The 24,189-nt window shown below is 41.9% G+C and overlaps 1 protein-coding gene across 1 annotated transcript in view; it reads left to right on the top strand.

The window, feature by feature from the left end:
• Positions 1-24,189, top strand: part of LOC124711814 (synaptotagmin-7-like) — a 540,385-nt gene that overhangs the window by 502,826 nt on the left and 13,370 nt on the right. The window contains exon 8 of the mRNA XM_047242038.1: positions 6,164-6,332. Within this exon, the coding sequence (XP_047097994.1) occupies positions 6,164-6,332 (169 nt within the window). The remainder of the gene's footprint in view (positions 1-6,163; positions 6,333-24,189) is intronic.

Genomic DNA, 24,189 nt, shown 5'->3' with positions numbered 1-24,189 from the left:
GACATATATTTACGTCTTGTGGCAGCCATATATGAAATGTTGTATTACATAATGACTAACTTACTATGTGATTGGCTTTGCGTATCATTCAATTATTAGTGGTCGAATGCTGCTTGGGGTTACAAATTTTTCGAAAATTTGTGGTTCTATGTAAACTGCTCTCTTTACGTATTTTTATGCATTTCACTTGGCAATGGGGCCCTTGGAACTAGTTGTGACCAACCAAATAAATAAGACAATAATGTGTGGCTATGAGACAATTATTTCCGGTAATAATCCAGGCCTCTTTCATAACATTATTGTAACGAACAAACACAACTCTTTTAGATTACTGAGGAAATAAAAGGTAGAGAATAGTATAAATATAGTAATATGCCTTGAAGTGAGATAGCGACATTACCTTCTGGCTCTACTATGGCTTCCAAAAGGTAAAGATTAAGCAATGTGTAGAGATGGAATATATACGCTGACGCGACAGAGGAAAGCAATACAGCAGTGATTCTTTGTGGCATGGAGCCGACTAGTCCGTGGTAGTTTTCCAGAGGTACGTGGGACCAGGTGTCTACGCAAAGGTCACGTAATTCCCATAAATTACAAGCCGGGGTTTTGGCGCTGAACCAGTGCCCGATAGCATCCCAAATGTGTTCTATCGGGTGCAGTTCCGGCTAATTTTAGGGCCAAGACATCAATGTGAATTCACTGAGACCACTGTAGCACGATTCTGATCTTGTGACGCAGACAGTTAACCTGCTGGAAAATGGCAACCCTGTCAGGAAAGACATCAAACATAAAGGCATGTAAATGGTCTGCAATCAAGTTCACATAGTCCACAGCTGACACTATGACTCCGATTACTACCATAGATCCCATGGAAGATCAGGCGAAGGTCCACCATAGTATAATAATGCCCGCTTCTGTCAGGGTATGTGGTGCAGTGAAGAAGCCATTCCCCTGCATGATGACGGCTCTGGACCTGGAGTAACTATGAGCGAGAGTCATCCTACCGATAGAGACGTTTTCATTGCTCCACAGCCCAATGACGAAGATCTTGTGCCAGCTGCAATTGTAACTGATGATGTTATTTGGTCAACATGGGAACATGTAGGGATCGTCTGCGGTGGGGCCCCATGTTCAACAAAGTAGACTGAGTGGTGTTCCCAGAAACACTTTTGCCTCCACTAGCATTGTACTCTGCCATCAGATCTGCCACATACCGCCGCCTGTTCTGCTTTACAGAGTGGACAAGCCTCTGACTTCCAAGTCTGTGATGAATATGAACGCCCAACATGTTATCTCACTGCCCTTCTACCACTTTTCTTTTTAGGTGCTCACGACAACACCCTGCAGACAGCTGTTTCAGAGATAATGATTCTCAGGTGCTGGCCATAAAAATTTGCTCTTTGTCAAATTTGTTTATGTCAGTGGGTTTCCCCATTTTCAGCCCATATTGTCACTATAATGATTCCCCATTTGTCTCTGCTCCACACACTTTTCAGTCACATTATGTGACTACCCTTCCCAGTGTGGACCAATGTGAGAATGCAGCAAGAGAGTCAGTGACGTTCTGGAAGATGTCGACAGAGATGTGGAGTCATGCCGACGCCGGTGCCTTGGCCAGCTGTGCTCCTGGTTGAGGATCCATGGAACGAACAGCCCAAGCGAGTTGGTCCCACAGATTCTCGATTGGGTTTAAATCCGGGGAGTTTGGAGGCCATTGGAGTACAGTAAACTCATCCTGATGCCCAGTGCTCTTCCAATCACGCACATACACTGCGAGCTGTGTGACATGTTGCTTTGCCCTGATGGAAGATTCCATCATGCCGAGGGAAAACAAACTGCATTTAGGGATGGACATGGTCCACAAGCATAGACGCATATGTGTGTTGACCCACTACTGTGCTGCCAGAATGACGAGATCATCCAGGGAATTCCACTCAAACATTTCCCAGACCACAGTGCACCCTTCTGGTTGCAGGATGTTTGCTTTCAGACGCTTGACGCCGTACACTATCTATCTGATGCAGCATAAAACGTGGTTCTTCGGAAAAGGCCACCTGCCGACAATCAGTGGACGTCCAGTTACGGTAATGGCGTCCAAATTCTAACATTCGCAAATGACCAGCAGTCAGCATGAGTGCACGATTCAGGCATTTGCTGCAGAGGTCCATACACAGCAACACTCCGCTGAATGTTGTTGGTACACCTTGATTCATCTGGGCTGCCATGTGCTAGACAGTTGCATGTCTATTCGCTTGTATACATCTCCGCAACCACTATTCACCGCTGACATCTATGGCTCATGATGCACCACATTTGCCTTGGTGTTGGATTTTAGGTAGCACCATTTGCCATGCATTGCATACTTTAACCATGGGGGCACGTGAACAGTTTACAGACTAAGCTATTTAAGAGAACCATTCATCCTTGGCCGGAAAGCCAATGATCATGCCGTTTTCGACGTCTGAGAAATCGCTCTGTTTTCGCATTATGACAATGACAACACTGTTTTTACAACTGCTTACACACTTTATATTCCCTCCACTGCTAGTGCTGCCACTTGCTGTCTGCGTGTGGTTATTGTACGTTGACGTCAAAAACAGGCAGTGGTCACATTAATATGACTGACCTCTGTATATTATCTGTACCACGTCACATGTCCGTGACGCCACCAGGCGGCATTCAGTCCTGTAGAGGGCATCAGTCGTCATGTTTCTGCTCATCAGTGCAGATACAGCACTGTGACCTGGCAGACGATCTGTAGTATGGTACAGAAGCTCTTCACAGATACAGACACTTCATTATAAGCACAGGTTACAATCTTTTAAAGATACCATGATGATGTAGCTAGCTGTCACATTTTCTAAGGTGAGGATAATTGTGATATTAGTGGGAATTTGGTGTTCCAATTTACTCAGTCTCCTACACAAAACTGCTTGCTGATCCACGATACCACTCATATGAAGAGAATATGTGATTTAGAGCATCTTCTGATGTTGAGTCACCCAAGGAAATTTAGCAGTCTCTAACGTCTATCCAGAGGAGATAACTAGGGAAGTTTCTCCGTGGCTGTAACGCATCAATGTCTTGATCATCAAGCATCATCTGCTGCATGTTGTTAACGAGTTTAATAAGTATTACTCTATGTTCAGTTGTTACAAAACTGATTGACAGAACCCAAAATTTCACTGTCAAGGGGCAGTCGCCAATTGATGTGCCAGTGTCTTGTGAACGTACATTTCTTTTGCTCTAGTGTATTAATAATAAACTATCCAGGCAAAATATTAGTCACTTCTTAGATATTCATAGCTCTGCAACGCCACAGATGATGCAGAACTGGTGGTTCCAGGCAGTCTTGTGTCCCTCCACTGCTGAGGTGAATCATGGCTGTGAAATGACTCAGTTATATCAAATGAGAAAAGTAATGCGGGTCAGCCTGGAGGCGTCAGAGAATGGCACATCACATCCTGAACGAGTGTACCAGATATGTTTGACAGACACTGTTGATATGCCAACATTTTTACAAGGAATGCTGTACCACTCACAGCGATGTAACACAGCGTAAGAATATTGGTCATAAGAATAGTGTAACCAAAAGGAACCAGTGATGAGTGGCATGCCTTGTCAGTGACAACTGGTTTCAAACAAGGGGCTGCTGCTGTGAATGAGTGCAAGTCCATGACACCGGATTCTGAGCAAGCATTGTGAAGGGAACTGAATGGAATGGACATTTGGAGTTTTGTACTTCACAAAAGGCCATTGCTCGCAGCATATTTAAGGCTGCAAGTCTCCAATGGGCCAAACAATACGGCAGTAGTTGACAGGTGGTGTATAGTTGGGTCTGACAAGTCAATAATTTGCCTCTCTCTAAAACGACACAAGGTGTCGAGTGTACTGTGGGATTTAACCTGCAATGGATGGAGGGTTTCAATCAGGTTGAAGCTGGTCCTATGATATCTTGGGGCTGTTTTTCCATACCATGACTGGAATCCAATCAGGTTACACTTAACATGGACCAGTGTTCCTCATTCTTCTAAATCTTCATGTTATGTATATGCATACTCTTGCCTTTCAAAATGACAACACCTGTGGTCTTAGGGCTGCACATATATACTCTTGGTTTGATGTCCACTCTGGCATCATAGAGCACCTAAAGTGTCACCCAACCTTAGTTGCACAGAAAATGTCAGGAAGTACTTGGAACAGAGGGTGAGGTATAACAGTTACCGTCCTGGCAATTTGGTAACTCTACAGGATCTAATAGTGAATGAGTGCCTTCAGCTGTATATGGCATACCTGAGGAAACTTGTTGACTCTCTTGCCCACCTAATTGACACCATTGCCAAGTCTAGAGACAGTGTTACACTGTATCAACGTAATACCTTCAGTCTGAGTGTTTACTGTACACTGCTCCATAAAACTTTAGGATGAGATAGATAAAGTACATAACATATTAACAATTCTGGGAATATGTTCTTGCACTTTTATTAGTTTCCACAGAGATCTCCCAGTCATGCACAGAAAACTGTACATCATATGGCGTGAGGTCAACGTGGCTGTTGCACTAAATAGGACATGCCCCACAAGAAGAGGCAGTTGAAGGAATAGGAAAACACAGTGTGAGCCAATCGACAAGCAGTTGCTGTGCACTGTGTTGGTGTTCTTACAACATGGCCCAACCAAGCGAGGTGGCACAGTAGTTAGCATACTGGACTCACATGCAGAGGGATGATGATTCATCTGGTTCTGACCATCCTGATTTAGGTTTTCCATGATATCCCTAACTCGCTTCAGACAAATGCCAGGATAGTTCCTTTGAAAGGGCACGGCTGACTTCTTTCCCCATCCTTCCCTAATCTGATAGGACTGATGATCTTGCTGTTTGGTCCCCTCCCCCAAATCAACCAACCAACCCAATTAATATGTCCTGGAGGCAGCATTTGGATGACTACAAATGAGGAGGAATCATTGTGAAACTGGAAGAAGAATGACCTGTGATGAGCATAGCCCAGGGGTTTGGTAATGCTCTCAGCACTGTTTCACATGCATGGGGAATGTTCCCAACCAGGGGCACTGCTGCTCTAAGGAGAGACAAGGATCTACTTCGGAAAGCAGATGCAATTGCAACGTTATTTAACAGGACGTAATCTCACGATCCATGGTGCCACGGCGACTGCATGTGTGGTCTCTCTGCCCAGTCTCCAGTATGTTGTGTTCTATTGACACTCAAACATCAGCAGCACCGTTTGCAACGGTACCAATAGCATAGAGACTGGATCAGTGAGGATTGTGATCGTGTGCTCTTCTCTGTTGGGAGCAGATTCAGTCTGAGTAGTGATTCTGGATGGCGAGAGGTGGAAACACGCAATACACCCAGGAACATTGTCTAACATGATCGCCATAGTGGTCAAAGTGTTATGGTGTGGGGAGGCATGATGTTGGATAGGATTATTGACCGCCAAATCGTTGAATGCGGTACAATCACCATCAATGTTGTTGTGACACTGTACTGCTTGCCATGTGCGTCTTTTTATGGGTGCATTCAGCCCTGAATTCATTTTTATGGATGACAGTGCGTGAACACATCGAACAGTGCAGATGGCGGAGCTCTTGGAACGAGAAGACATTCAGCGAATGGACTGGCGTGCCCATTTCTCCAACATGCCATCTATGGCTGTGAGATGCATTGATGGCACGTACTGCAGCATGTCCACATGTATCAACAACCATCCAGCAGCTGTCAACCACGCTGGTGATGTGGCGGAGCGCCCTATCACATGAACTCCTTGCCAGCCTTGTGGCCAGCGTGGGAGAATGTTGCAGAACGTGCACCGCTGCCTGTGGTGATAACACACCCTATTAAGAACCATGTCCCGCTTTTGTACTTCGCAGGGGACCTTCATAAATCGCAGTGACTTCGGTGTAATTATTGTCTTTGAATAGAAGTGTCATTTTGTCCCTCCCATTGCGAATTCCTTTCAAGTCCCTTCTGTGCTATACTGTAGCAGCTCTTTCTATTTACGCTTCAAGTTTCATTGAGCCATGTTATTTGGCAGTTACCCAAAATGCAAAACTTTTTTTCAGCCTTAAGTTTTGCACACCAGTGCGATTGATTGCAACGTCAGAGGAGAGAGCATAGCTGAGAATGGAGAATGCTGTATTGCAGGTGGACTTCTCTGAGAAGCCGTCTTTCTGGAAGGCGCTGAAACCGCCGGCCAAGGACAAGTGTGGGGAGCTGCTGACGGCGCTCTGCTACCAGCCCAACAACAGCGTCCTCACGCTGACATTGCTCAAGGCACGCAACCTCAAGGCCAAGGACATCAACGGCAAATCAGGTGAGCAACACTTACAACTTGACAGTTTGAGCAATTCATTGTTTTCTTGTACGTTTGGAGCCTGGCATGTGACTCTCTGAGGGCATGGGTTATCTCCAGTAGAAACTGTGAATCTGGATGGGGGGGGCGGGGGGAGGCGGGGAGGGGGCAGAATCAGGAATGATGAAGCGATATGTGGAGGGGAAGGGCAGAGGCGGGCGGAAGAGCACAGAATCAGTTGGTTACAGAGCGTAAGACATATATTGACTCGTGTGTCCCAGATGGAAATGAAAACTAGGCATTGAAAGTTATTGAACCTTGCAGTTTATATGGCACAATGTCTCACAGAGGCCTTAGGTGTGGGAAAGCATCAATTTAGCTCGAAGAATGAGTGCAGTTTGAATACATATGGCCATGGGCTCTTGTATTTGTGGCTAACTGTTGTCAGGGAGTAAACAACTCGCCACAGAGAGATAGGAACTTAAACAACTACTAGGAAACAGCCGAGGTGGCACAACAAGAATATTTTGTATTCAGAGTTCTCTCTCAATGTCTGCTTTCAGTATTTACCTAATGACGACGGCCCATTTATGGCAGCCTGGACATATCTTACCAGGTTAACTCCATTTGTCCAGAAAGCAAGAGAAAACAGATTTTTTAAAAATGAATGCGACACTGTCTTTTGACAGTGTTCAGCCATTCAGGGACATCAGCGGAATGCTGAAGAAGATCGCGGCAGAGGGATCGAAACGCCGAGCATTGAAGAAGGTTAAAGTGGAATATGTCACAGCCAGATGACTCAGAATATTTTACCACTAGCGACAACGATGACAAAAGCCTCCATACATATAGGTTAGACAAAATAAACATGGACTGGAAAATATTTACACTAATACTGACGTGGGATTGAAGATTATCAATGAACATCACAGAAGATGCTGGAAATTGCCACCATTGATGTCAATGCAGCGCTGGGCTCGATTGAGTAAAGTAGATACATGAGTAGAGCTCTGCACGCACGCGCACACACACACACACACACACACACACACACACACACACACACACACATACGGGGAGAGAGAGAGAGAGATCAGGAGATAGCCCCAGCCTCTGCTGATTGTCCCCTCCTCACTGAGAACGTCATCCACCTGTGACATCGTTGTCAAAGCGGTATGTGCTATTGCTCGGTCCTGCGGAAAATATCCACTCAGTCGTTCATCTTCTGAAAGGTGATCCACGTGTGAGTCATGTGAAAGCATTTCCGATATGACTGTGGTCAAACGACGGGACAGTGTGGAACGGTAGTGGGAGCTAGATGTCTGGGGCATTCATTGTCGGAAATCGTTAGGGAATTTGGGAGGTAGGAGACGAGGTACTGGCGGAAGTAAAGCTGTGAGGACGGGGCGTGAGTCATGCTTGGGTAGCTCAGTTGGTAGAGCACTTGCCCGCGAAAGGCAAAGGTCCCGAGTTAGAGTCTTGGTCCGGCACACAGTTTTAGTCTGCCAGGAAGTTTCATATCAGCACACACTCCGCTGCAGAGTGAAAATCTCATTTTAGTTCCATACATGTGTCCATTAACAGTGCTTCATTCAACACTCAACAATGAACACATGCTGTTTTATCATTAGCACTATTTTGAGTTGTATTCAACTCGTCATCAAACACGTCTGCTCATCTAACTCACTGAAATGTAACGATGCAGTAAAGTACTCGGGACAGATCTTGGGGGAGATGATGTACACATGCAGATATGTGGCAGCGACAGGTTGGTGCATGGTTTCCAGTATTCTGTAATGTGTATGGGTCCTTCCTGGTGTTGGTTTATTTATTACCTCTGGACACTTGTGCCTACATCAGATGGAACAGGGCAGCTGACTTTACACTCTCAGACATCAGTGCACAAAGTGTATTGGTGATGCAACCTGGTTGGATCAATTTGATTTATTTGATTATACTGTAGCTGGGCATGGTGGTGCAGGGACCTTGTGGCATCTGCGTACTCAGGTTGCAAACGATACTGTGTCAACTGCAGTGTTGACACTCCTCATTTGACTGTAGGCAAAGCTGGTTTGCTGCCTGTCAGTAGTGCACCTCGATGGAACTGGTAGACGCCCAGTGGCCCAATGACTAGGAAGTACTCAGTTCAACCATCAGCCCATAGATTCTATGGCTGGATCCATGGCAGGTGGTCCCATCTGATGACAGTTGAGCAGTAGCGACCTCATGATGGAAGCCAACACAACAGCTGACGCTGAATTAGTGATCTGCCAAATTGATGACCAGCCTGGCTGGATGACCTGTATTTAACATCCCAAAGCCAGTTAGTTGTGGTGTGGCTGCCACAAATGTCATATATCCCATGTGCTAAAGTGTCCCTGCTTTCAGTAACCAGCTGGTCACTGTCTGACAATCAGGTTGTGGTGCCTAAATGGGTGGCATGGTGCAATGCCACACCTGCATATTACAGCAATGCCACAGCTGCTTCTTACAGCAGGTGGCTGCCTGTGCAACAATGAACCATCTTGTGTTGGGTTCACATCATTCCAATCCTCTGTGCAGCTCTCCTGTTCATTAGTAATGGTCATTTAAGCATGTCACATAAGTATCTTCTGGACCAGTTTTATTTTACTCTCTCCAATTATTTAACTCATGTAGACTGGGGATGAACTTGAGTGTCTGACCATTGTGTTGTGCATTCTCTGCCTGCAAACTAGAAGTATCCAGAAAGGACACTACATTCAAGACTCAGGAGTAAAAGAGTTTATACATACCTGACTGGGTATAAGTACTTTTAATATTAAGTAATGGCAAGGTTATCATCATTGGTGGCAGCAGCAGCAGCTGCTATTTGAAATACCCTGCTGGATAAGTGCCTCTTCTTGACTTTTCCAAGCATTATGGCTATGTAGAAGCTTCTATTGGAACATCATCATGCCTTCCATTAAACCATTGTCTTGGCTGTTTCTTATCTCATGGAACCCAGCAAAGCACTTCCTTGGTCTGTCTACTATCTGTTGCTCTACTTAGATGTGCTGCCTACCTCCTTTTCATTTAGATGAAGTCTTACTTATGACTTCCACTCCAGTCTATTTCTTTATTGTGTTGTGCTGTATTATATTGTACACACATCAAAAAATGTTTTGCATCATTCCCCTTCCCAGAACTCCTGAAGAGAGATGTTGACTGTGGATATTGTATCACTGACACAGTCCCTTTGACTGTTGAGAGATGTCACTAAACTTGCCCAAAGATATAAACAGCCATGCATGAGCAGTGCCTATAATATGGAGGGGGTCCAACAGCCGATCAATACCGGTCATTCCACCGTGTTGTCTGTAGTTCAACCACGCCTAGATGGTCAATACCACAGTTCAATCACATTTGCGTTGTTACTTTGTGCCAGGAAGGGCTCTCAACAAGGGAAGTGTCCAGGAGTCTCAGACTGAAGCAAAGCAATGTTGTTCGGACATGGAGGAGATACAGAGAGACAGGAACTGTCGATGACATGCCTCGCTCAGGCCGCCAAAGGGCTACTACTGCAGTGGATGACCGCTACCTATGAATTGTGGCTTAGAGGAACCCTGACAGCAACACCACCATGTTGAATAATGTTTTTCATGCAGCCACAGGACGTCATGTTATGAGTCAAACTGTGTGCAATACGCTGCATGATGACCACCACCTCTGAAGGTCTCACTGTATGGTGGTACAACATGCAACGTGTGGTTTCCATGAGCAGTAAAAAGGGCGGAAATGATGTTTATGTTGATCTCTATCCCAATTTTCTGTGCAGGTTTCAGAACTCTCGCAACCAAGGTGAGCAAAACTTTTTCAATGTGCATATTTTTATTGGCCCTTTAAATCATACTGGTGCATTGTACAGAAAGTACGACATAATAGCTGACATGTCAGAGTGAGTGATATGATGGTAGTTGATGGAGGGGGGCAGGGGGAGTGTGGCAGGAGAGCTGTGACAGTTACATTTAAGAGGCACTGTAGATTACTGCACACATCACTGGTACCAGTCCGAGAAAAAATACGTACTAAATAGTTCAGAAAATGTGTGACCAACAATTTTTTAAAATATGTGTTTAGAGATACGTTGCTTCACATAATGAGTATTAATCTGAGAGGAGTTGCGTAGTAAAGAGTTCAGAATATAAATAACTCATAGTTATTTTAAGAAAGGAAATGCACATAAACAAATAACTAAGGAAGCTTTGAAATCTGCACGCAGTATCATTATCACATTATTCAGGGAGGTTATAGGCTCTAAGATTTACAGTCATAAAATTAATAATCATTTATTCATTTGCAGTGCCACACATATATAACGTAAATAGGTAAATTGACTTAGACATGCCTCATGCTGTCCATACATGCTTCTGCTTATTGCGCCAAGTCAGATTCTAAGAATTCCTGTATGCTGTAGCAGTAGCACTTTATGTAGCATGTTCTTAGATTTATTCCAAAATCCTTTAGTTCCATGATGTTCTTTATTTGTGTAAATAGATGAAAGTACAATTTGATTCCCATATATTTGACACATTTCCTGTACAGTTCTGTTGAGTTACAATCAAGTGGCAATTGCCAAAGTCCTACTCTGGAGCACATTCAGATCTCTTGAAATATGAAGTCCCTTAAGAAATTAAAGTATGGTAGTGGCTGATCACTACCCAGGATCTATCACACACACATCTGAATAAAGCACTATATCAAGCAGGTCTTCCATCATCAGGAACCTGACATAAAGTGTCCAGAATCATTCATTGAGCTCTTCACTAAAAAAGTCCCAGTCTCCACTTGACTCCAGCAGTGTTCCAGCATTGTCCAACTCTCATTGACTGAAGACCATCCCCACCAAAAATACATCATTCTCAAGCTCTACAGGCATTATCTGATTCAACATGACCACTTTCCAACTAAACTAATATGTTACAACAATATTTAAACAGAGAAATATCATTATCATTCAATTATACTCAGATTATTCACAATTTCACAATACTTATATATAAAGGTCTGTTTACTAATAAATAAGCCAGCATTCTTGTGCAAGTGTGCTTATATTAAATGACAAAAGATTGCTAAAAGTTGCATAAAAAACTATTTATGCCTGCTTGACAGAGGTGTCTTCTGGCACTCTTTTCAATTGTGGTGTCCGTTGACACATGTGATTGATCACTCTTAAATTAGTCCAGTTTCGAAACAGCACTTGCAATCAACATTTAAATAAATTTGCTGGCACAATAGTAAACAATTAATTAAATAAAACACAAATATGACAAAATATGAAGTACTAATGGTTCAAATGGCTCTGAGCACTATGGGACTTAACATCTGAGGTCATCAGTCCCCTAGATCTTAGAACTACTTAAACCTAACTAACCTAAGGACAGAGGCAGGATTCGAACCTGTGACCATAGCAGTCGTGCGGTTCCAGTCTGAAGCGCCCAGAACTGCTCGGCCACAGTGGCCGGCTATGACGTACTCGTGCTGCATTCATTTGCTGTGTAAATGTGCAGAATACGATGTTCTGACAGACATTTGCAAAATGATAAAGATGTCGTAAATCAATAAAGAAAATAGATACAGTTACATAGCTTTCAGTGATGATAGCTATAGTGCAATGGTATCATCTGAGATAAAGTTTGCTGAAATTGGATGAAGCATTTAAATATTGCTAATTCAGAGGTTCATTGTGAAAACGTTTATTCACAGTGAAATATTAACTTAACTGTAGTTTTAAAGATATTGATAAAATTATTTAACTGCATAGATAAAAAATCTACTCACCAAGTGGCAACAGAACACACACATAAAAAACTGTTGGGATTGGCAAGCTATCAGAGCCAGTGGCTCCTTCTTCAGGCAGAAGGGTTGAAGGGGAAGGAAGAAGGGTGAAGGAAAAGGACTAGAGAGGCCTAAGAAAAGGGGTAGATTTTGGGAAAGTCACCCTGTACTGTGGGTCAAGGAAGACTTGCCATACGGGATGAGAAGGAAAGCTGTTGAGGTACTGTTGTGTCATTGGCTGCACCTTATTTTTCTGAGTTAGGGGAGACTTACCATAAGGGATGAGAAGGAAAGATATTAAGATACTGTTGTGTCATTGGCTGCATCTTATTTTTCTGAGATCACAAATCTATTCGTGTTTGCATTAATATTTTATGTGAATTATTGCTATCTCAAAGAGCTGTAACTTGACCATCTGTAAGATTTTCTGATATTTTGCCATTTCCTGAAGCATATTCTGCACATAGGCAATGCAAGCATCAGCTGTCCAAATTCTCAGCTCTGGGATTTACCCATTTCCGGTGACACACTCATCGCCTCTGTACCTAAGCTTGCCTGGGGCGACCGTGTATTGGAAGCTGAAATTGCGTCGGTGCAACAAATTCATCTTACCTTGTACCAATACTGCGCAGCTGATTAGCTCACCTAAATACACACAATGTTAAAATGTCTAGTACGTATTGGCATGGGAGCAGTAATATATTTAGTTTCTTAAACAATGATTTACACATTCTTTTTGCTGTTTGGGCAATATTGTGTTGATTGATTTCTTTTGAAGTTTAGACAGTTTCACTGGCTCTGCCCTTTTACCCAAAAAAATTATTCCATAACTGAGTATCATATAAAACAGAGTACTAATATTTATTACATTTCTCACTGAGCTGATCAGATCTTAAAACATACTTAATTTGGTACTGTACTTGTTACATCAGTGAGGTATTTCCATGTGAGCATATCAGTGACAGAAACTGCTAGAAATTTGGCTTCATTGATAAAAACAACTTGGTTATCACTCACAGGTATAGTGGGGAGCAGTGTAGTTTTATTTTGGGCAGTATGAAATGTTAGGCCAACTGTTTTACCTGCATTGAGGAGCAGTTTCTTTAATTTAAGACATGAGTTTAGTTGGGCTGTGCTTTTATTAATTACAGTCCTGATGGTTCTTTGTGTCAGATATGAGGATTGTAGTATCATCTACTTTTGGGTATCTTGCAGGTAAGTCATTTATGTAAAGCGAGACCAATACAGGGGTTAAGACTGATCCTCGTGAAAAGCTAAAGTTTGTATAGATGAAAGTGCAGAACCAGCAGTTCCTGAGGGCTCGACCTCATTTGTTTCACCATACTGTTTTCAGTATTTGAGATAACTTTTAAACCAGTCACAGCCAGTTTCTTTTTTTCATAGGTATAAATCTTTTGAAGAAAGATGGTGAGATTAAAAAGTGTCAAAGACATTTGTAAGATCAAGAAAAATACCTATGGTTGGTAGCATCTTGCTAACAAGACTTACAGCAAAAAATGTTTCAAATGGCTCTAAGCACTATGGGACTTAACATCTGAGGGTATCAGTCCCCTAGACTTAGAACTGCTTAAACCTAACCAACCTAAGGACATCACACACATCCATACCTGAGGCAGGATTCTAAACTGAGACCATAGTAGCAGCACAGTTCTGGGCTGAAGCGCCTAGAACTGCTCAGCCACAGTGGACAGCAAAGACTTCGAGCAAAAACTAGGGATTTCTGTATTGCATCAAATGTAGTTTTCTTTTCCTGGAAGCCAAACAGCACAATAAATTCAGCACTGGACTCTATAGAGCACTGAAGCATATCAATCATTTTAGCATTCAGTATGCACAGAAATGCAAGAAACTCTAGACTGGACAAACAGCCAACTCAAACACATTTTGCACACTGGATCTGGTGGTGATATTGTGTCCACATAATATGATTTGTCTACACTGTTGTTATTTGTGCCCACAGATTCAGCAATTTTGCTCAAACCTCCAACACCAGCTTCCCAGTCTGCACACATCTCATATTTGAGCAAATTTCCTGTCCACAAGCCTGCATCTGTGGAGAATGTGATGTGTGTAGATACTTGCAGACAGGTCATTGTATGTAGACCGTTCTTAAGAAGTCACAAAATATATGATATTGACTACTATAACAATGATCATGGCTATAGCAGGTTAACTTCCAATGTTAACAGATGATACCATTGTTCAACCACCAATATAAATGTCTAAACCTTTTATCCCAAGGGACATTGAGAACCCACTCCATAACATTCTGTTGACAGCCTGCGTGAAAGCCTTCACTTGGAATGCTCTGTGGAATGTTTTGACATTCCACTTCATCAGGGGCAATTCAACTTTTACTTGACTCAGCTAACATCACTGCTTTTCAATTTCTCAAAAAGTGTCCGAGAATCACATCATATTAGAGTAGCATCAAAGAACATATTACAATCACGCTAAAGATGGGAAAAGTCAGTGACTTATTGGGTGTATGCTTCCCTTGTGAGTTGTTTTTCAGAACTGCTAAGCCATGTGATAAAAGCATTTTCCACCACATCATATAACTGTTTTGTGAGATAGCTAGCTGATAACTTTCAGAGCCCACCTTAGAGAGCTGCCTGCTAACGACTATTGTGTGTCACTGCAGTGTTGGCAGGTGCAGTGTGTTCCAGTAAGAGGACAGTCAGCATTTTGTTCATAGCCATTCCTAAGTGTTGTGGCAAGTCAATCTACATCTACAAACATAATCTGCAAACCACTGTGAAGTGCATCACAGAGGGTACTTTCCACTGTACTAGTTACTGTAGCTTCTTCCCATTCCAGTCACATATGAAGAGCAGGAAGAACGAATGTTTAAATGCCTCCATGTGTGCTGTAATTAGTGTAATCTTGGGCTCATGGCCCCTATTGTAGGGATACATATGGGACTGGAGTGTACTCCTAGATTCGTCACTTAAATAAAGCTCTTTCTTTAAGCTTTCTAAGTAGTCTTTCTCAGGATATTATGCATTTGTCTTCAAGCATCTGTCAGTCTGGTTTTTCAACATCTCCACGACACTCTCTCACATGTCAAACAAACATGTGACCACTCCTGCTGTCGTTTTTTGTATCGGTTCAATATCCCCTCTTAGTTGCAGTTAGTATGGATCACACACATTTGAGCAATATTTTAGGATGGCTCACCCAAGTGTTTCATAAGAAATCTCCTTTGTTGACTGATTCCATTTTCTTGTATTCTAAAGTAATGGGTGTGGATATTTTCTGGTGGAGATTTATGGGAGGTTCGTGCCCATGTCATGTGGCCACTGGGCATCAAGCATCATGGTCTCAGATGTCAGTGAACAAAGTGTAGTTGTGATATGCTTACCTCAGCATGGTGACATGGGGATCTTGCGACATTTGCACACTTGGGCTATCAGCTGTGCTGGCTCTGCTGCAGAGTGAAGGGGAATGGCCAGCTTTGTCTTAGGTGACGCTGTCAGGCAGGACAGTGGAGGGCCCAGCAGCAGATGCATCTGGGTATTAATCCCAGACCTGCATTCAGCTGACACTTAAAGGCACTCAGTGGTTGTACTGTTTTCACCATAAGAATAAACCTGATGTACACATTAAAAGATGTATTCTTCCATGGTTGTTGAAACATCATTGGATTTTGTTTAACATGACGTGGAAGCCAAGCTATCTCTAGTACAGTCAAGTATGATAATAAAGATACATTTTGTGCTGTCCATTATGTGTACATTGACTGAGCGATAGTACAGGACAACAGTTTTACCAGTACTTTTAACTTGTACAGCACTGACCAACCAGCTAGTTCAACTAACCTGCAGTGATGCAGGCCAGTTGCAGTTAAGACATAAAAAGAGATGAGTGGAGAAACAATATAGCTAAAAATGCCATTTAATTTTTTAAGAGAATGAAATAATATTCAGCAAAACTCCAATACCACATGTTTCTTAGGGGACCACACGGAGAGCATAATGTGCCCTCGTTCTTAGCTAAAATAATTTTTCTGTGCACAATATGTGTGATGCAAAAGCATATTGCAGGGATATCACAATATACATTCAAGCCACTATGTATTATTTATAGTCAGTCATCTGGTAACTGCTGAACTCCTTCCATATCCAACTCCGAGAAATACATTTCAGTATTAGAACTGTCATCCACTACATCTATAACTAGTAGATCAATAACAGAATCTATGAAGCCACCCAAGTGCCACATTTTCTCCTCTTCTGTTATGATGTACTGTTCTGTATCCTGCCAGAGCTCAGCAGTGACATGTAACAAAAGCTTCATGCATTAATCCACTACATCTGGTAGCTTAGATGCCTTATTATTTCTTGTGACAGCTTGCTTAATTTGGCTCCAGATCAATTGTGTTCTGTTGGGTTCATATTGCAGTGGTATGATAATATTGCATGCAATATATTATTAGAAACAAGAAGACATGCATTTTTCATTAAAATGATGATTAGATATCTGTTAATTAGCATGTGTTTGATGAATTTTGCAGTTAAAGATTTAGGTGTTTCAAACTGAATGAAAAAAAAGAAAAATCAAACTGAGATCTGTACCATTGGTCCATGAATTGTACCGAATTATCATTCTACACTGCAAGCGTTTCAGCTATACATCCAGTTTTCAAAGCCCCCTTAACTTTTAGTAAACACACTTACCCAGAAAACTTCAAAGCTGATTCTTTCTGTAAATCTGTGAAAAATATTAACAACCTGTTTCTTGCCACTTTTTAATGGTGTTCCACCAATGTGTTTCACTAGAGAGGAGGAAGCAGCATCAGCCATTTACTCTTACGATGAACAAAGTATAGGTGCTCCTCATTTCAACCTTTGACTCATCACTATAGCTTTTAGCCCAGCCCCATCTCCCCACCCCCTTTCTCCCCAGCAGGCAGTCCTTTCAGGCTGATGGTGGAGTAGGAGTTGCCTCATGGCAAAAGTCAACACTACAGCGCAAGCCGACTTAATGATTCACTAATTTGACAACCAGCCTGGCAAGATGGCCAGTATTCACATCCACCAAAATGATTTTTTTGTGGTGTGACCGCTGCAAGTGCCATGCACACTGTATGCTGAAGTGTCCCTGGTTTTGATAAACAGCTTGTCATCAGCTGACAGGTAGCTTGTGATATCTAAGTGGGCAGTGTGGCACAAAGCTGTGCCAGCACATTACTGTAAGTGGCTGCCTTTCAGCAGCTAACCATCTTGCATTCAACTTACTCTGCTACGCTATAAATGATCCAAAGTTTAGCACCTATTTTAATAATCCTTTGTGATCATTCGTATCCCTAAAAATTGTTCTACCAAGATACTTGTATAAGTTAACTAATTCCAGTTTTGACTCACTGATATTGTATTCATAGGATACTACTTTCTTCATTCTGTGAAGTGAACAATTTTACATTTCTGGACATCCAAACCAAGGTGGCAACTTTGCGCCACTTTTAAATTTTATCAAGTTCTAACAATATTTGTACAGTATTTTCAGGACACTACTTCATTGCAGATAACTGTATAATATGGGAAAATACTGTGGTTGCCATTAATATTGTTTGCAAGGTGATTAATATACATTATGACACATCAAGCATCCCACACGCCTCCCTGGGGCACACCTGAGGTTACTTTTACATCTGTCAATGACTCTTCATCCTAGACAACATGCTGTGTCCTTCCTATCAACACATATTCATTCCAATCATAAATTACACTTGATACCCCTATTATTATACTTTTCATAACAAGCACTCATGCAGTAGTCAGACACTCTTCAGAAATTAAGAAATACTGCATGTATCTACCTGTCTTGATACATGACTTTCAGGATGTCTTGTAAGAAAAGTGCAACTCGAGTTTCACTTGACTCTCATTTGAGTCCACGCTGGTTGTCCTGGAGAAGTTCTGTAGTAACAAAGTAATACACTAAACTGATCCAAGTAACACTAATATGCCTTTATTCATAGACCTCTGAATAATAATGGAAATAATCCTCTTGTGACTCCATGAACCAATGGAATCGTACAGAAGGTACAACGTAAGTGATACGCAAAACAAATGATATGAGCAATACAAATAAAAAGAAAATAATGAAGTGAGTCAGGTCTGGCAGTGGACAGTGCAGCAGAGACTGTGCCATGTGCACACTTCTTACAGGTGGCCCCTAGTGGCTGGCCCATTCTGATATAGTTGGTGGTTCATTTAAGAACACACACATAGTGACAATACACTTAGCACATTCACACTCACGTGCACTAGTAGCAGGGTACAGCATACATCTTGCTAATGCGAAGAGGGTGCCCGGGCACAGAGGAGATGCCAGTGGTCTGATGAAAGAGACATCTATCTGATCCAGAGTGGTGGCAGCCAGTGCCAGCAGCGGGGGTGTAACAATGTGCCGGGTGAGCACTGGATCACAGGGCCAGAACACGTGGAGATGCATGCACACACAAGGGTAACAGCATCAGGGAGGAGGGTTGTATCACCATCTATGAGTCATCATCAGCAGGCAGAGGAGACATGCTGGACCCACCAGGAATGATGGCTGAGGCAATTATGGTGAGGGAGCCAGTGGAGATTGCCCAACCAGAACAGCAGGCTGCAAACAGTGCACCCAAGCCCAGAGGCAGACCATTGCCTGGCACCGGGAAGCTCAAACCCCAGGGCATCGAATGTGGAGGCAGTGTGGGGGTGCCTCTGCATCAGGCAACAATGGGCTCGAAGCAGAGGGCGATGGGGCAGGCAGTGGTGATGGACATCATCTGGTGATGAATCCACAACAGACATTTTCATTTGAGAGTTAAATGTACACACTAGTCATTCCACCTCTCCATCTGATTGAGTATGGAGTGGTAGAGCCATAACATGACAAATGCCATGACAGCCAACAAAATAATTGAAAGGTGTGAGAAAGGAACTGGGGCCCAATATCAGAAACTAAGGTATGTGGCAACCTCTGAATAGAAAAATCCCTCAAAAGCATGTGAATTGTGGTCCTAGCCAATGTCAACACACATGGGAGAATGTTAGGAAACTGAAAGTGCATGCACAGCCAAGAGCCAATAGGAAATCAAAAAGGAACCGACAAAGTCTGCATGGCTGGACTGGAGTGGGCCAGGGGGACAGATGCCCTAGGAGCTGCCTGCTGTTGAGCACACTGCTCACAATGGACAACATTGCCATCAATCCCTGGTCAAAAAACATGTCTTCCAGCTAACAGTTAAAGCATGGAACTCCCCAATGACTCTCATGGAGAAGATGTAGAACCTCATGTCATAACACAGTGGAAATGATTACTCTGGGAGAAAGGTCTTCCATGAACAACAGCAAAATACCATCAAAAACAGTTGTGCATCATTGTACTGAGGGTCCAAAGCCTGTCCCAGAGGTTTATCTGACCAGCACTGTTGAACAAACGGAACCACCTGGAAGAAACCAGGTAGCTGGCAATGGCAGCTGCTTTGCATGAACTCATGATTAGGAAACCCTCAAACACAGCCTGCATTTCAGTATCAAGGTGGAAGCAAAGCAATTCTTCATTATCTAACTCAGGATCAAGTCCCACAGGAAGGAAGGACAAGTTGTCCGCATTGGCATGTTTAGATGTAGATCAGAAATGGATTTCATAATTGTAATAAGACAAGAACAGCACACAGCATTGTTGACAGTGTGCTGCCTTGTCAGGCAAGGGAACCAAGAGTTTACAGTCAGTAATAAGGCAAAAATTGGGGCCGTACAAAGAAAAATGAAATTCCCAGAGAGTATAGGCTATAGCAAGAGCCTCTTTTCCACCTGAGAGTATGGTTGCTGGGTCAAAGTGAAAGATTTAGAAGCGAAAGCAACAGCTCATTTAGAGTCATCTGTATATTGGTGCACTAGGACCACGCCGAAGTCATACTGTGAAGCATCAACCACCAAAACTATGAGCAGATCCAAAGAGAATGTAGCTAAACAAGGGACTGAGAGTAGTTTGGATTTCAACATTTAAAAAGCACATTTGCAATCTGGGCTCCAGAAAAAAGATTCATTCTTGCGTAACAAGGCATGCAATCGGTGGGCCAATGTCGCTGCCCCCAGCAGGAATTTAGTAGGCTATCTTCCCTAGGAAGGCCTTGAAGCTTCTTTGTGGATGAGGGATGAGGCATAGACATAACAGTGGAGATGTGGTCTGACAGAAAGCGAACCCCATCCCGTGAGACTTCGAAAATCGAACAACAGAAGGTTGGCAAAACTGAGATTTTGCATGGTTATACTGTAAGCCTGCAGACCGTAAGACAGAAAAGTAAAATGCACAGATTTTTCAGATTATCTGCTGTGGAGGTACCCATTGTGATGTTACAAAATAAAAGTGATGTTGTTATTCAATGGAAAGTTGGAAATTGAGATTTAGCTTACTGTTTTATCAATCACAATTGAAGTAAGAATCATGGATTGACCATTGTCATAAAATATTGCATTATGAGATGTGAATAGCTTTTTACTTGCAGTTTCGCGTAGCTTGAGGCAGTCACAACTAGCGTGCTATTGATTAAGAAATTGCGTTATCGTCTTTCTAATTACTTCATGATCGTAGATACGATTATACCCGGTTGTGAAGTTATTGTTATGACAAAACAATTTCCTAAGGGACCAGAAAGTTCTTAGGGCGCAAAAACAACTGTAACATCACACAAAAGGGAAATTCAGTATTAAAGCTGATGCAAGAAGACGATAAAACAGTTTTCTTTTTATCAATGTAACACGCACATTGGACTGCTGATCTTGGTGTCTGTAATATTAGCAAAATGCATAATTAAAATTAAAATAATACTGAGGAAATAATAGGAATGAGCACTGCTAAATGATTCAGTATTCCCAGAACAAATATTTATTATAACTAAAACATATATCGTACCTTAAGCTTAGTACTACAATGACGGTAGATTTTTATGTCCGTACCATGTCCATTGAGCGCTCTTTTATATGGCCTTTGTCTTCTTTGAGTCGCTCGTGCGTCGTCACAGTTCTTTACATTTCACTCAAACTTAGACATAACACGTTTTTATACATTTAGTAAAAAATTAGATCAGACTGCCACAAATCTGCGTCCGTCCTACTTGAGAAAAACAGTACAAGTCTTTTTAGCGCTCAAGGCTGCATTTGTTCTCCAGCGAACAAAATAGTGAAGGATCGCATATCTATCCGTATTTTTCTGTTTATATTGCCGCCCAAAGACGACGAATTACATTATTTAGAAAATTCCACCGTCGCCATGCGACGCCTCATTATACATTAATCATTATTTACAAACAAGTACCCGCCTTCTGGCTGAAAGTATTAACTACTCGTATTTGCTGTCTTAATGAAGTCAAAAATAGCGAATATCACATTGCCTCCCATGAGGGGAGAGGGAATGCCGAAGGATTACCTCGATCCCCATGTCCTCATGAGACATTCGTGATTTTTGGTGTGACATTTACATAATGTTACTGGCGTACTATGTACATAAATTGAAATTACATTTATAAACATACATCAGATATTTATCATTTTTCAAAATAAAGTTTTTCATTCTTTGTTCATCAGTCACTTCATTCCACAATAGCAAGATTAACATTTATGTGCATATTTAAGTTTGGTCCATATTTGCTTATAACAATAAGTGAACGTTCATTTCGCACTTCAGGGGATAGAATTCAGAAATTACTTTCTCTTGAGCTTAACAACTAATACGTGAGTGCTTATTTTCACTAAACTAGAGTGGACAATGTTCGAGCATCTGTTGACTCATTGTGGTTCAATTACAGTTTAATAACGTAGCACTACACTTCGTGATGCTTTCACTTTCTGTGTTAGCTGTCTACGGCGTTCATCATGCAGTACATCTGTCCTTTCCACTGTGGTGCCAGGAATTCAAGTGGCTTCCCGGGTTTTTATTTACAATATGAAACAGAAGAAGTGGAAAATTATTAGTATAACTTACAACCTATTGGACACATTTGTTAAGGATCGGGATTGGTCTGGAGTTTAGGGTCTACCTATAGCGCACATTCATTTTCTTTGTCCATCAAGAGACAGGATTATAATTCATTTTAGCAGTGTTCAGGAGTGCCGGTATTAATGGCTTTAAGGTCTGAGTAATCTAACAATCTACTTCTTACTCATCTTAACTTCAACTCAAGAAAATTGCTTAATTTACGTATGAAGATGTAGTCACACAAGTGTACAAATGTCTTTCCTCCAGTATGTACGATGGAAGTCATGGAGGTTAGCAGTTTAAAGTTTGGATTGTTTCGTCACCCACACGTCAGCCACTCACAGCGGCTGCACAGTGTTGCTTGAGCTCCAATACTCAGTATCCGTTCGCGCTCAGGCTGTAACAGAGCTGCTGGTCGTCGATTGCTCCTTTTTTTTTTTTTTTTTTTTTTTTTTTTTTTTTTTTTTTTTTTTTTTTTTTTTTTTTTTTTTTGAAGCTGCCTCCATACTTCTCTGTCAACTGCCTCCCATGAGGCTCACAGGTAAGTGACGACGAATGTTTTAGCTGTCGCTGCACTTAGAACAACACTGAACTTTGCGTTGCACCTGTTGTCGTAGCCTTGACTTCTTTTTACACTTGCAGTACAACACTACCACTAATATACAGTGAACAGTTATTTTTATTATGCACGTCGCACTTTAGTGTGCATCTTCACACAGCATTCGTGCTTAGTTCATTCGCCGATGGAATTCATTTACAAAACAATCAATTTTGCAGGTTTCCTCCATTGGTACAGAAAGACTTATATTCTACTATTTACAAAAGATCACTTATGAGCTAATATTTACAATTAATGGTCACTCCTTTTGCTAAGTCCAGTGAACAACTGCTTTATGAATGGACTCTTTATATCTCAAGGTTTACTTTCACTAGTGAACCTAAAACTACTCTTTCAAATTTTCTTTTAAGGGCTCATCTCCTCATTATGAAAACTACAGGTTTCGCAACACTCGTTGCATTTATTCTTTAGTGCACCCAAGATCATTTTCTACTGCCACGCAGCATATCTACTACTTAACGAGTACGCATTTAACGCTGATTTTTTTTTTTTTGTGCTTGCCAATTTTTTTTTTTATATTTGAGGGCAGACTGGATAACAATAGGTCTCCCTCTTCGCTTCATGTACTCAGCAATCGTTCTCTGTTAAAAAAAAAAAAAAATAGGGTAACGCGTGTCTACTATTTTTCGCATGAATGGAATTACCGACAGTTCACTGGGTTTACGCAACCGGCCCATAACAAACATTACCAAAGCTAGCGAAGTTCATCACGCTACGTGTCTCATTTCTCATAAGCACTGCTTTGCCTCGAAGCACACGTGCCTTTTACAAGTCGACCCTTGGTCTGGGTTAATGAACCAGGATCAAAAGGAACGGGCACAAGAAAAATGGATTTCATAAGAGGAGTGTCTTAGGAGACATTTTTGCAATAAAATCTGCATGTAAATAAAATTATCATAATAAACTTAGGCACATATATAAATTTAAACCTCTTTCATTACAGCATGCTTTGCTACTTCTACGTCTTACTCTGGTTATAGTCAGTATTAAGTTTAAATATCACTGCATTGCTTGTTCTTTAGATTAGCCTTCAATTAAGGTATTGAATGGTCGCTAGATTACACTACAAATCTTCTGAAGATCTTTACTTGGACTTATTTATGATACAGGGGGCTTGCTGTGTGGTTATTTAGTACCTTGATTCTACTGAAATCAATTCGTCAGCTAACATTCCTCATATACTTTTTACACTGGGCTCAGATCACAGTGAAATAGTTTACTTTCATAGCAATTAATGGCCTCGTGGAGTACTTACGCTACATTATTGATGCTTCATGGTTTGCCTCTATTTGCACTGTATTTCACCTAACTTAGTTTACTACAGCTTATTGTCTCCTTGCGTGAACACAAGTGGGTTACCACTTGTTTTTCCATTTAACAGCACGCTTTAACTGAACTTTAAGCTATTTCTTCTACTCCTGTCCACTGTCTGGACTGTTTGAACATGTACCCTTTTATTTATGCAGGTAA

This window comes from Schistocerca piceifrons, chromosome 8 (genome assembly GCF_021461385.2).
Source record: "Schistocerca piceifrons isolate TAMUIC-IGC-003096 chromosome 8, iqSchPice1.1, whole genome shotgun sequence".
NCBI classification, from domain to species: Eukaryota; Metazoa; Arthropoda; class Insecta; order Orthoptera; family Acrididae; genus Schistocerca; species Schistocerca piceifrons.
This window is presented reverse-complemented; position numbering and strand designations above follow the sequence as displayed.